Source organism: Pangasianodon hypophthalmus, chromosome 18, assembly GCF_027358585.1.
Source record: "Pangasianodon hypophthalmus isolate fPanHyp1 chromosome 18, fPanHyp1.pri, whole genome shotgun sequence".
Taxonomy (NCBI): Eukaryota; Metazoa; Chordata; class Actinopteri; order Siluriformes; family Pangasiidae; genus Pangasianodon; species Pangasianodon hypophthalmus.
The window spans coordinates 7,189,789-7,203,484 of NC_069727.1; the positions used below are offsets into that span (position 1 = coordinate 7,189,789).

Sequence of the window (13,696 nt, forward strand, 5' to 3'; positions counted from 1 at the left end):
AGTGGGCTAGAATACTGTATGTAGTCTCACCTGAGTGGGGTTTAGTCATTTTGGAGGAAGGGGAAGGCTCATCAGTATTTACACTGCAAATGCAATTTGGCTCACAGGCAGCAAATGGCTCTACAAATTCCATTCTGCTCCTTTAAACTAAATTGGTTTCTGTTTGAATTTTAAATAATTCTTTTTTTTTTTTTTTAATATTTATTTTCCCCTTACTGCCTACTGCAGGTTCGTTGGAAATGGACAGTCCATCTCAACCTGTCAATAACCATCATGTTCACTCACATGTCACTGGAGAAAGTAAGATGCACCACTGCTCTCTCTCTCTCCACCAGTCACGCTCTCATACTTTCTGCTCTACTGTGTTTCTTTCTGTAATATGTGTGTGTGTGTGTGTGTGTGTGTGTGTGCATGTGCGCTTATCAGAGAGGAAGTACAGCACGCCAACTCACCACACTACTGAGCATGTGCCAGAGAAGAAGTTTAAATCCGAAGCTCTGCTCTCGACACTCACATCAGACGCCTCCAAAGAGAACACGCCGGGTAAACACACGCACACGCGCACACACACACACACACACCACATCAGTGCATGCCACTGAGCCCCATGTGTGTGCACAAATTGTTCTCTATAAACATTTAAAATTGCCCATATTGATTGACTCCCTCAGTTGTTTTGCAAATGTGTGTGTGTGTGTGTGTGTGTGTGTGTGAGACAGGCTGCAGAGTGAACAGCACGTCCTCCTCGTCCAACAGCGTGTACAATGTGAACTCCTCACAATCTCTTTCCTCCTACAACCTGAGCTCTCTGCCAATGGGGCCAGCTGCCGGTGCAGGAGCCATCAGTATGGCAGCAGCTCAGGCAGTGCAGGCCACAGCACAGGTACAACAAAACCCTACCACTCCATCACTTCTTCCTTCTTCCCCACCTTTCCTTCCTTCCTACTTTCCATCTGTAACATCTGTATCGTTTCAGTACACATATAATTTTTTTTTTGGGGGGTGTGTGGTCTCGTATTGCAGATGAAGGAGGGCAGGAGGACGTCGAGTATGAAGGCTTCCTATGAGGCCATTAAGAACGATATCCTGGCTCGGGACTTTGCTTCGAGCAGAGAGTCTTCTGGCTACATGTCCTCGACTCTGGCCTCCACTCTCACACAGAACCTCACCACCAGCAACAGCTCAGACTCCCGTGCAGGACGCAAGAGCAAGTAAGAGTCTCACACACGCATAAAACATGTTCCCATTGAAGACGTGCACGCACGCACACACACACACACACACACACACACAGACACAGCTAACATGGTCCTTACGTAGCTGTTTCACAGGTTTATTTGTTATAGTAGTTATAGTCTAGTTACTTTTGTTAGGTTACAGGAAACAGTTTATTTTCTGAAATACATTTTTATTGGAAAATGATACAGCATATATTCTTTTTTTAATTTGTAAAACTGTTTATACTGAGAAATGTTCTTGTACATGTGCTGGGTATAATTCCATGCTATTTGAAAAGTTGCGAAAGAGCTGTGTGAAGTAATTATGTTTATACATATTGGATTATGATTCCTATTCCAGGAAACCGGAATAGTAGAGCTGAACCGACTATTTTAATATGACCTTTATGACAGATGGTTGAGGAAAATGCCGTTGCACTTCCTTTGGCTGTTGGCAAGACCGAGTCCTTTGTGGGTTCAGAGCATAGCTGAAAATAAAGTCTAATGAAACTTCAAACAACCAAAATTATGACAACTGTGATTAATTTTAAAAAATCAGCTTGTTAATTCCAGCCTCCTCTGTTCTCACTGACCTGTTCCTGAAGAGAATATATAATGTAATAGTGAGAGAGAGTAACAACATTACTTCGTAAATATACTTTTATTATACTTGTTGTGTTTTCGCTGCCCTACGCAGATCTGTACAGGGTTAATTGTTTGCAGGGGTAAAAAACAAATTGACTTTTTGATTAAGAATTTGTTTGTGTGATGCGTTTGTGAATTCAGGTCCAGGATTTGGAGATTTCTCTTAGCAGGAAGCCTGATATTAGACTTACTGCCTGACACATGTACTACACATGTCCTGTAAAGCGTGTATGTTAAATATCTACATCTGTCTCGTCTCTGACTCGTGTGTGTGTGTGTGTGTGTGTGTGTGTGTGTGTGCAGAAACAACAACAAGTCTTCCAACCACCAGTCCTCGTCATCCTCGTCCTCTTCTTCCCTGTCGTCCTGTTCCTCCTCCTCGGCTCTGGCTCACGAGCTGGCCCAGCAGACGGCAGCGCTACCAGAGAGCGACAGCAGCGGCCAAGTGGACTGGACTTACGACCCCAACGAGCCCCGCTACTGCATTTGCAACCAGGTGCACATGCATTTCTCTTTGTTTTTACAGGTTTTTACAGTCCAGTTCATTACAGAATTGTTCCAGCATTGCAGAAACTGTGTTAAGTACTGTGTATTGCTTTCATCATAAAATTTCATTTTGAAAGGGGAGGTCAGTCGCAACACTTTTTTTATAATAATGGTGGAATTTCGGCAATCAGGCACATGTCAATAAAATTAGTTCAGGCTCTGAAAACGAAGACCATTATCAATCCACCACTCAGGACGCATCATTACCTGCCTGTAAATCAGAAAACCTGTTCTTGCACTAGCGTTCATGCTTTCTAGTTTAGATAGTGTTTAGTCTAGTGTTCGAATCATGGATTTAAATTTGCATTTAAAAATAGCTAGCTAGAGCAAGCTTGCACCAAACGAATGTAGTGAAGAAGGCTCTAGATATTTTGCGTTGGTTAGGTATATATGTACGCTGTCAGTCAAAAGTTTTTGAATACCATATATTTTCGCAAATACTCAAAAATTTGAATGTCTAACCAAGGAATAAGTGGATTGTTATTTAATGTTTAGTAAATTAAATGACCTTAGAAATTACTTTATAGCCAAGATACTTTGGACATTCCACATTGATGATTATACTTAATACAAGTACTGAGTCTTTTAGCTAAACAGATTTAGTTTCTAAATGAGCCTGTCTTTAATAAAGCACTCGCTTAGAGTCTCATTAGGATATGAGAGTGAGCAGTTAATAAGTTCCATAAAGATTTAGCTTTCCTTATCTATTTGCTATTCGGAATCATTTTGTTCAGTCTGTAGAAATAATTGTCATTAAGTAAGAAATTATAAACAATGGGTCGTGCTGTTATGTTTGTGATACCACCTGACACAAAGTGTCTGTTACCTGTTAACCAGAAGTTGATTAGTTTTTAATACCAGCATGTGCTGAAGTGTTTTATTCCTCTTATACCACATTGGTTTTCCAACTATTATTATTATTATTATTATTATTATTATTATTATTTTAATCTTTCAAACCATTTATTAATAGCTTTAGATTATGTGGAGTGAATTGTTACTATAGGAAGATAACGATAGAATTAGCACACTATTCCCAGAGCTGCTGTTATAGAAAATTAATCAACACCACCTGAACAACGAGATTCGAGAATTCAGCACAATGAGAGAAACTAGTCCAGGTGTCTAGAAATTTCTGACTGGCTGTGTAGGTTTTGCAGTGCTTTAATCTGGCTGATTCACTGTAGTCTAAACCTACATTTAACAGTTTTGTGGTAGGGATGGCAAAACATTGACTGTCCTGCTGTAACGTGTATTTAACCCAGTGTAGCTCTCCAACAAAACCTAACGTGGCAATCAGCAGACACAGTGGAGTTAGCATTAGAGATTCACACTAGGAAACCTAAAGCATCTCGTCTGCACTCTGACTATTTAAAGAGAAAAATATCAATTTTATTTATATATCTTATTAGGAAGGTTTTCTTGGTCATGGGAATTCATTTTATAGGTATTACTGTATCTCAGTCATTTTCAGAACTTTATTACAGTCTACTGGAGCAAATATAAGTTTTTAGTAATTAGTAATAATTTCATATTAACATTTGAAAGTACATAATATTTTCATTAATGAGTTTCATATTTTTAATGCCAAAACATAACACAATTTATTTCACTTGTTGTTTTAGGTTAGTGGAAATTCCAATATCGCTGTCTGGCTTTTTTCCAAAATTCCAGCCTACACCCACTTGCAGTGTCATTTCTTAGTTGCTTGTTTCAGTGAATATTCTCACGAAGTATATGAGATGTCTAAAATGAGCCCTAACCACAAAGCCTTGAGTGCTACTGTACACCATTTGGTAAATTATTTAGTCTGACAGATTTCTTTTTCCAGGGACTTTTTATGTGTGTGCGTGTGTGTGTGCGCGCAAATGCATTGGCTCTCACAGTGTCTTTGTATTAGGATGGGCCACAAAACAATATTTCTCTTGTTAAATGTACTGTATGTACACAAATGTATTGTATGTCTCTCTCTCTCTCTCTCTTCAAGTGCATATGTGTCTTTCATCTTTGCCTCTGCACAAATGCATAATAAGCCTTTCTACATTTGCAGGTGTCTTATGGTGAGATGGTTGGCTGTGATAACCAGGATGTAAGTACACTTCCTTCAGTCACATATCCTCAGTAAACACAGTCTGGTCACTGGCTTCTTTATATAAGACCTTTTACACACAGTGCTTTATTCATAGTTGACTAAAGCCATGAGTGTCATGTGGTGTGTTCATGTGGAATCTGTGTGTTTATGCTTTCAGTATGGGAAAGTGAATAAACACTGTTCAAGTCATAACACTTGCTAGAAACATGGACCAGTCGTGGCAGCTTGCTAATGATTGAGGCTGACTATTTATCTAGATTACTAGCACATAGCTGTTAAGTCATTTATTCAGATGTAAAGGCATAATGACTGGAAACCAGACAAACTTGTCAGGAATACCAGCTTTCCTCCTAAATGTGTTGGTAAATTAAGAATAACTATACTTGATATTGAACTTCTGTGTATTACGCCGTATTGAGGAATGTCAGCATTGTGTCATAACTCATGAGCCGTTAGGGAAAATGTAGCTTTCACATTAGCCATAAACATGGTGAACACATGGCTCTGTTTGAGCCTAGCAATAGTTAGCACTAAGAGCACTTAGATATGCACATTCTCATAAGCACAACTTTACTGATGTCTGTAACAGTTAATTTTTCTTCCTGATCAGTCAGCCCAAAGTAAGCCGCTTACTTCAGATGTTGTGTAGAAAGCTAGAATTGGCAAAGTGTGTTAATCTGAACGATTTCCTGTTTCTGCAGTGTCCTATTGAGTGGTTCCACTACGGCTGCGTGGGCTTGACCGAGGCACCCAAAGGAAAGTGGTATTGCCCACAGTGTACAGCAGCCATGAAGAGGAGAGGAAGCAGGCATAAATAGACATTCATCATCCCAGAGCTGACCCCAAAAACCCTACCCCAAATTCCCAATCTCACTGCCTGATTCTAACCCCCGTTTCCCTCGTAAAAACTGTGCGAGAGAAGTTTTCAATGTGATCTCCGGTTTGTGAAATGTGAAAATGAGCTTTTGAGGAAAGTGTGTGTGTAAATGTAAGATGAGACACGACCTTTAGTTATTTTTATCTTCGATTAAAGTCTTGATTGGTAGGGGAGGGTTGTTAATATGCACCCGACCCTGAGACATTCCTCAGCCTGCCATGCGTGATGGTAGGGGTCATGACCTCCAGCACAAATTAGTGCATCTCACTCCTATTAATTCATATTCGCAGAGACAAGATGAACTCAGAAATGTAGTCCGGAAATGTGTTCATAAACTATGGACCCTGAAAATTCACATGAAACCTCCAATGCCTCTGAATGAGAAGACCCTGATGATACTGGTGTTCTCCGGAAGTATTTGTGTATTCAGTACACCAGGAGTTTTGAATCCAGGTCCTGGGGTTCCCCCTGCACTGCTGATTTAGTGTTTTCCCTGCTCTAAAATGCACATTTTAAACTCATGCAGGGTTCAGTAATGAGCTGGTGAGTGGATTCAGGTCTGTTGGGAGCAGGAAAAACACTAACTGCCCTGTACTGCAGCACTTCATGACCAGAAATATGGGACACGCTGCAGTAGGTATATTGAATTGTGCTACACTTGGGGATGAAACCTCATATCACCTGACATCACACGTTTCAAGGAATTTGTGCTTATCTGTAAAAGTGCATTTATTTACATACTAGTCAGGAGTTCATTCAGCTGAGTGATTGAGTGCACAAATAAAAAAAAATAAAAAATAAAAAAACAGGAAAATTTGCACACTTGCAGATAAGCATAAAAATATTTTTTTTGGCTAGGCCTTTAAAGCCAGGTGCTGCCAGGTGTACTATAGAAAGAACACAGTGATTGTGTGTGTGTGTGTGTGTGTGTGTGTGTGTGTTTGATATGATGTGTATAGAACGTGTGTGAATGTGTAGTCTGGCCTGCACTGAACTGGTGATTCAGAGTTTCCTGATGGGGGACAAAAAAAAATAAAACGATCAATAATTTTGCTATTTCATGTGTTAAAGGGTGCTTCTTCTGCTGAACCCATTTCATCCCATTTTTTCCTCAGTTATATGTGAGCATATGTTTTTATTTCTCAGACAGTTCTTTGGCACTTTCGCAAAAATAAGTTTTATCCTTGGTCAGGATTGTCACAAAGTAGGAAATTTCCAACTCAACAGTTGCATCAGCTGAATAATTTGATCAGACTGTTTAAAAGTATTTAAACCAATACAGCCGACTATAATTAAATAAAAACACAGAATTCCCTGTTTCAAATTTCTTGCATTTTTGGTACATTTAAAGTAACGTGCGTTATCCAGTCTTCCACAGCTGCAGCTGTTCATGAGTTTGCATCTCTAATGTGGATGATAAATGCAGGTGTGCAAACTTATTTTAAAAATAATAGACATTGAGTATACCGAATATGCTGCATCTGTATTGTGCTTTACTTCCTTCCATTTATAGCGCTCTGATGCAGGCATCTTTCTTCTCCCAGAAGGCCAAAGTAGGCAAAATGTTCATCCCTAAATTAATAAATGAGAGCCTGATTGGCAGGTGACCTTTATATGTAAGCAATATGTGAAAGAATTTGTAGTCTGTTATACCACAGAATCATTGTATTTTCAAATCCGATTGGTCAGAAGGTGTTTTCCTATAACAGCAGCTCTGACAGTAGTTCTGGCTTCAAGGCAAATCGCAGGTCTATATGATCGTTTCTATAGTAACAACTTACACAGGGATGTGTATGGAGGACTTTCATAATCTAAGACTAATAATAAATGGATTAGATGATCATTGATATGGTGATGTTTTCTGTCAGGTGATGTTTAGCATTTATGGAAGGAGTCTCCAGTGGCAGTGCTCTGTAACAGAAGGTAAGCTTTCCACCATAGGAACATCTTCAGGACGGAGGAGTTTGTGTTCTTCTTGTTAACATGACAGGCTATGATCTGTCTTTAACTTCAAGAAAGAACAAAGGAATGGCTGGTGAGAGAACAACTGTTTATAGCTGTTATAAGTAATAGCATGGAACTTGTTACACAAATGTGACCACAAATGGATTAAAAAAAAAAAAAAAAAAGTATTCATTAATAATACAACACTTGGGGATGTGGTGTTACTGGAAAACTTTGGTGTGGTATCAGTAACTGCTTCACCTCCTTGATATTTTCTTATTTCTTGTTTTTATTTTTTACATAAATCCTTTTGTCCAGCAGATTTTTTTTTTGTCGTTTCTCAGGTATATCCCTGAAGTAAATGACTTACTCAAAGAAGAATGAAAAATCAGAACCACCAATTTTATTTGCACCCTGATTTCATTTTAAAAAAAATATTGCTTCATAAACTAAAACCAAAATTGTTTAAATAGCCTTTGTAAAGTAAGTGTGTGTGTGTGTGTGTGTGTGTGTGTGTGTGTACACTGTTTGTGTGCGTGCAGGGGTGTATGAATGCAGTGTGTGTCTGTGTGTCTGTGTGTAGGTTGGTGTGTATGTACTGTTTGTGTGTGCAGGGGTGTACGTACGTGCTATGTTTGTGTGTATGTACTGTCTGTGTATGTATGTACTCTGTGTGTGTGTGTGTGTGTGTGTGTGTGTGTACCCCGTGTTGGAATTTGGTTATTCCGCTTTAGAAGTCCGAGGCGAGTTCCTCTGCGCTGTTTCAGGCTGCTCCTGTAAAGGATCCCTTCTTTTCCGAGAGCAGTAACGGGAGCTTCGTCCACAAACTCCGAGTCCAGAGAGGAAGTAACTGTTCTCTCTCTCTCTCTCTCTCTCTCTCTCCATTAACGCAAACCAGGTGGAAGAGCTCCGCCGCGCACTACACAGCAAGCGGACGAAAACAGCGTCTGATCCCTCTTTCCTGCTGATGGAATAAGTTTTACAGTCGTACTGGGAGATTTTATACGTGTTTTTAATCCTGGCCTTTACTTCTGCTCCCGGTTCCTCTTGGCCAGAGCTCAGGAGCGCAGTTTTGGAGCAGACGGAGGGAGAGAGGCGGTGCTGGAGTTCCGCTACTCTGCAGCTCCTTGGGGGAAAAAAGAAGAAAGAGCGCTTTTAACCTTTTTCCACAGGCTTGGCTGCATATTCTGTAGCGTGTCCTGCACTGCGTGAGGATGTGGCCAGGTTTGTGAAGGCGCATTGCCTTGGCCACCGTCACTGCGCGTGATTTCTCTCTTTCCTTCTCCAGAAAAGTTTGAACGCAGCTTTGAAAGTTTGATGGTTTCCTAAATTGCGTGTGCGCGGAATCCTGAGCGCATCGGTGACCGTTTAGAAGGATGCAAGAGCGACTCTAACATCACATCCCATCCCATCCATGGTACCCTATGTGTCTGGGCATAGGGATGCTGCTGCGCCGGATCCTGGGGATCGGGACGCTGAGGCGCACATGGCGCACGGCCCCGCTTGTGCTCGTGGGGCTCGCTGTGTTTCTTATCTACCACACCTCTGTGGTGAACCGGACAGGCTTCAGACCTGGACAAGAGGACCAAAAGAACAAATCTGTGATGAGGGACCGCACAGTGCTTCTCAAGCACCCAGAAGAGCTTGTCTCTTTACTGGAAGCGTGGCATGATCACAATGAAGTAAGTGCACAACTTGTGGAACAAGGTTCCTGGAGGCACTAACAAAGGCTCTGTGAGAGAGACAACCTAGAAAACTCCTACATCATCTTCCAGAAACTCTCAAAAATAAAAGTACCAAACTGTACTTCTCTTCTTTCGCATCTTCGCATCTTTCATTGCTTCTCCTTTACTTTCTTTAATATGTACAGTATCTTTTACCTGAGAAGGTGCACCATTGTTTAGCTTTTAGAGTACTGGTCCAGGTATGTAGCTTAAATTATTTGTAAAGGTTTTCAAGTAAAAGATATATATTAAAAATACAAAATACGTCTCAGCAGCAAGGAAAAGTACAGTTTGGTACCTTTATGTCTGAGAGTGTAGCATGGTCATAATTATAGCCCACAGTTCTTGGCACAGTTGTTCAGATTTATGAATACACTTGATACAGTAATAAGGTATGTGTCAGGTTCTTCATGAGCTGGATCAGGTGTGTTGGACATTCAGAAATCTTATGTCAGAGAGTTTGAGTGATGGACCTGTATTTGGTACTGAGTAACTGAAATTCAACCAGTCGTCCAATCTCTTTTCTTATTTCACTGAGATGTTTTAGCAGGACATTAATATATGTCATGGAATTAATAGAGTAATAGAGTGAACATATGTTTCAGGAATGCTTCACTGTAAGAAGAAATTGTCATTAAAATGCTCCACTATTTGACCTTCACCATGACCTGGATGACTGAAGTCCTTCACACATATAATGTCTTATTGACCTTAAGCAGGATTTCATAAAAAATTAAAAAAAAAAAAAACCAGCAATATTGTCCAGTTCAGTCAGCACTCTGTAATCTTCAAAACAAAAATCCATGAAATGTAAAGTTTGTCCCAGGTATAAATAAAAGTGGTCACTTTCGAGCTCTTTTGCCTGGTCCCCACTCACCCTATTTTAAGTCCTTGTTAAATATAGTGGGTGAGTATTGTTTATTTATGATGGGTGTCTTTGTGAGGGTATTTTGGGAGGACAGACTCAAGGCTGGCTGGCAGTTGGCTAAGAGGCCTCAGAGAGGAGGGGCGATTTACGACTGCACACATGTTTCTGGTCAGCGCTGACATGGCGCCCACCTGCATTAACATTGTAGAAGTGCAGGATGAGCGCGTATGAGCAAAGCTTTTAAGATAAAACATTTCTGGTGGTCTGTTTATTCTTGATTCCGGTCCAAGAGTCTGTTTATTCTTGATTTGGTCCAGATTTTGGTGTCTGAGCTGTGAGCCATAGTGGGAGCGAAAGATTGTCTATATAAAAGTGTAAAAGTGAAGGAATGAGGGTGAATGGAGCAGCAGCTTAACGCATACTGTGGAAGTGAGCCTCTGATAATCCCTGTGCTAACCAGCTCTGAGGAGGAAGTGTGTGTGCTGTGGTGTGTGACAGGTGTCTCCGATCAGCTGTGAGCCCTCCGTGAGAGGGGTGTGTGTGCAATCACTCAGGCTAATAGTGTTGTGAGCTGGATTTCTCATGCTGTGTGGGACTGTGTCTCTGCTCTGAGTAATGCGCAGTGAGCGAGCAGTTTACATTCAAACTAATTAAATGAGCCAATATGTCTAACTGCAGCTCACAGAACACAGAAGGTGTCTCTCTTAGTTCACATGTGTCTACCTTTAAACTCTAAAGTGTGATTTTGAAATGGCTCATGAATGACTGATTCCAATTCTATAGAAATTGTGTTGTGCAGAATTCAATTTTTTCCCCATTTAAATCAGAGACATTCCTGGGGTCGTGCTGTTAATAATCAAATAATAATCAACATCGGGGTGGTGTGATGCGTCCTGATGTGAATCAGAGTTACTCATACTACCCGAAAGTTAATTATTTTCCTTGATTTTTTTTATTCCACTTACACCACAGCAATCTGCCACTAATAATTTTTAATGTATTAAAGAACAACACATTATACCTTTCATCCATTTATAGTTACATTGAATGTTGTGGAAGGTCCGTGAAACAAGTTATTTCTTGTTATATCTTACATTACAACATCTATAAACAGCCGTTCCCTCACCAGAGTCTGCTGTCTTTTTCTTGAAGTTAATAAGACAAAAAACATGCAGCTTGTCATCCTGAAGACTTTCCAATGGCGGAAAAATCTGACTCTGAACTCTGACTGTTATAAAGCACTGACACTGGAGACGCCTTCCAAAAATGCTAAATAAACATCTCCTCACAAAAAAACCTGACCATATCCACAGTATTTTAAGCAATTAAAAAGAAAAAATCAGTTGCTACACCTTTCTACAATGTGCAGGTTACTGCCGAATCAAGCGCATTGATGTAAACCTGTGATTTGTTTTGCAGCCAGAACCTTCTGACCAATCAGAATTGAGAATTCAAAAGTGCTGTGGTCCAAATTGTGTTAGTGATGAACAAAATGGTTCTTATTGTTATGGTGTGTTTTGATGTTTGGCTATTATTAAAGAGTCATGGGACAAAAATACTATATAATCTGATAGTCCTGAGCCACTATGTGTCACAGCAACAATCCTGTAATAGAAATGTACTGTCTGTTTTATTCCAAGGGTGTGTGTGTGTGTGTGTGTGTAGTTGAAATTACCAGCAAATTTGTATGCATACATCATACACAACTTAGATGGATCAAATGTCATCATGTCTTACCTTAGGCACAAAAGAAACAGTGACTGGCAGGAGCTGCAGCCAATCAGAGAAGGGGAAAAAGTAAAAATATGTGTATGCATATAAAAATGAGTGTAAACAAAGCAAACTGTATTAAGTGAGTGAAAGTGTCTGATATTATACTCTAAGAGGAAAAAGGATTCAGGATTGATGGAACAAGAAAAGGTTTGTTCTTTAATCATTTGCAAAGCTACTGAATGGTTGTCATCTGGAAATTGCATTGTTACCCACTTGTAAGGTTGTTTAGCTAGAGAACTCTCATGACAGCTTTTGTGTTTCTTTGTATTTTTGTATTTCAAACTCTTATATTGAATGAGAGTCTCCAGGACATCTGCTCACCCTTGATGTGAATTTATTGCTGTGTTTTGCTTAGTGCACTGGCTCAGCATAAAAGCTATCCAGGCAGTGTTTGAGAGAGTATGTTCTCTCTCTCAAACATACTTTTTAAGAGTATGTTTAATCTCCTCTGCTAAATTTAACCAGCTAGCTAATAAAAGTTCAATTCAAAACATGATCAAAACAGGGGCATGATTTCTGTTTTGCAATGTCTGTCATAAGTGTTTATATTCCTTATTTTAGTACCTATCTGATGAACATAACATGATGCAGAGTCTTCTCAAACGACCTCAGCATGAATTTCTTTGAGCCTGAGACACCTGTGTTGTCCTCTTAAGCTTTTGTGTATGTGTGTGTGTAAGTACATCCAGACGTAGGTCAAATGTCACAAGTCTGTCTCAGCAGATTTAGGGCTGTGTGCTTGTCTCATGCCCTGTTTGTTTGCTGCTCCACAGCAACAAGGACTAGACTCTGATTGTGTTTCACGCTTTTGGATTAGCATCATAAGCAGATTCACAGAGGTGTGTGTTACACTGGAATGCATCAGGACTGTTGTTTGACTGACAGCACTCATAGTGTTAAGATGAACCGGAGTTTCAGTTTTCCTGCATGGCTTCTCGATGTTTGTTTATCATGGTTGTAAAGAGAAGCTTGTGTATTCTTACATGAAGAGTCAGTTTTGTGAAAGTGCTCAGGAGTCAGTGTCCATCTGACCCTCCAGAAACCTTACAGCTTCATTCATGCTCTGTCTATAGTGTTTCTCGTAACTACTCCCATCACATGTACTGCATAGAGCACTGTGTACTTCATGTCACTGGATTTTAGCTTGACTTTGGGACTGAGTAGAGCTATGAAATTTTATTAACACAGTAAGCTAAATCTCAATGAACCCACTAGGAAAAGCGGAAAGAAAATGAATGAATGAATAATTTAGTGTTTGTTTGCTGTTCAGACAGGTGAAATATTTTATTCTCAAATTTGATTTCCGAATACAGATTTGGTAGTTTATCTTTTGCATCACTGCCTATAAACACATCTGTGTATGTATTAGGACTATCTGATTCTTTAAAAAAAAAAAAAAAAAAAGTTTAAATAAATGTTAAAAGGTACCACTTTTTAACCTGTTAAACATAGCTAGTGTGAGGAAACCTCACAGGATTTCTTGGGGGATATTTAAATCATATTTATAAATGTTCATAATTTTCACCGTTAACACTAGCTAACTATCAAGAGCTAACCGGACACGATTTCTGAGAGGATAATTATAATATTTAGCATTTGTTTTTCATCTTAACTGCTAACTGCTAACGCAACAGATAGCTGATGTGAGCTAACATATTTTAAAATGTTCTTAATCTTCACTGCTAAAACTAGCCAGCTAATGTATGCTAAACTGACAAGGATGTCTGAAGTGATTAATTCATATTTAAAAATTGTCTTCACTGCTAACACTAGACAGCTAGCTAATAAGAGCTAACCTGACAGCATTTAGTGAGGTGATTTGTAATATTTATTAAATTAATGTTCTTAATCTTCACTGCTAACAGTGGTCAGCTAGCTAATGTTAGCTAACCTGACAGGATTTCTGAGGGGAAATAAATGTTCTTTATCTTCAGGGCTAACACTAGTCAGCTAGCTAATGTGACCTAACCTGACAGGATTTCTCAGGTGATTAAGTCATATTTGTAAACG

The 13,696-nt window shown here is 39.6% G+C and overlaps 2 protein-coding genes across 4 annotated transcripts in view; both read left to right on the forward strand.

The window, feature by feature from the left end:
• The window catches only part of ing3 (inhibitor of growth family, member 3), a 10,533-nt gene extending 4,100 nt beyond the window's left edge, over nucleotides 1–6,433 (forward strand). Inside the window, exons 6-12 of the mRNA XM_026923668.3 lie at nucleotides 229–300; nucleotides 427–543; nucleotides 720–883; nucleotides 1,024–1,211; nucleotides 2,166–2,358; nucleotides 4,459–4,497; nucleotides 5,202–6,433. Of these exons, the coding sequence (XP_026779469.1) occupies nucleotides 229–300; nucleotides 427–543; nucleotides 720–883; nucleotides 1,024–1,211; nucleotides 2,166–2,358; nucleotides 4,459–4,497; nucleotides 5,202–5,318 (890 nt within the window). The 3' untranslated portion in view covers nucleotides 5,319–6,433. The remainder of the gene's footprint in view (nucleotides 1–228; nucleotides 301–426; nucleotides 544–719; nucleotides 884–1,023; nucleotides 1,212–2,165; nucleotides 2,359–4,458; nucleotides 4,498–5,201) is intronic.
• Nucleotides 6,434–7,693: 1,260 nt separating this feature from the next.
• The window catches only part of cped1 (cadherin-like and PC-esterase domain containing 1), a 69,032-nt gene continuing 63,029 nt past the window's right edge, over nucleotides 7,694–13,696 (forward strand). For 2 of the 3 annotated variants that reach the window (XM_026922684.3, XM_026922685.3), the window contains exon 1: nucleotides 7,703–9,003. In XM_026922684.3, coding sequence (XP_026778485.3) covers nucleotides 8,746–9,003 — 258 coding nt within the window. In that variant the 5' untranslated portion in view covers nucleotides 7,703–8,745. Of the gene's footprint in view, nucleotides 9,004–13,696 lie in introns of all 3 variants that reach the window. The other variant, XM_053241686.1, reaches the window with a different exon arrangement.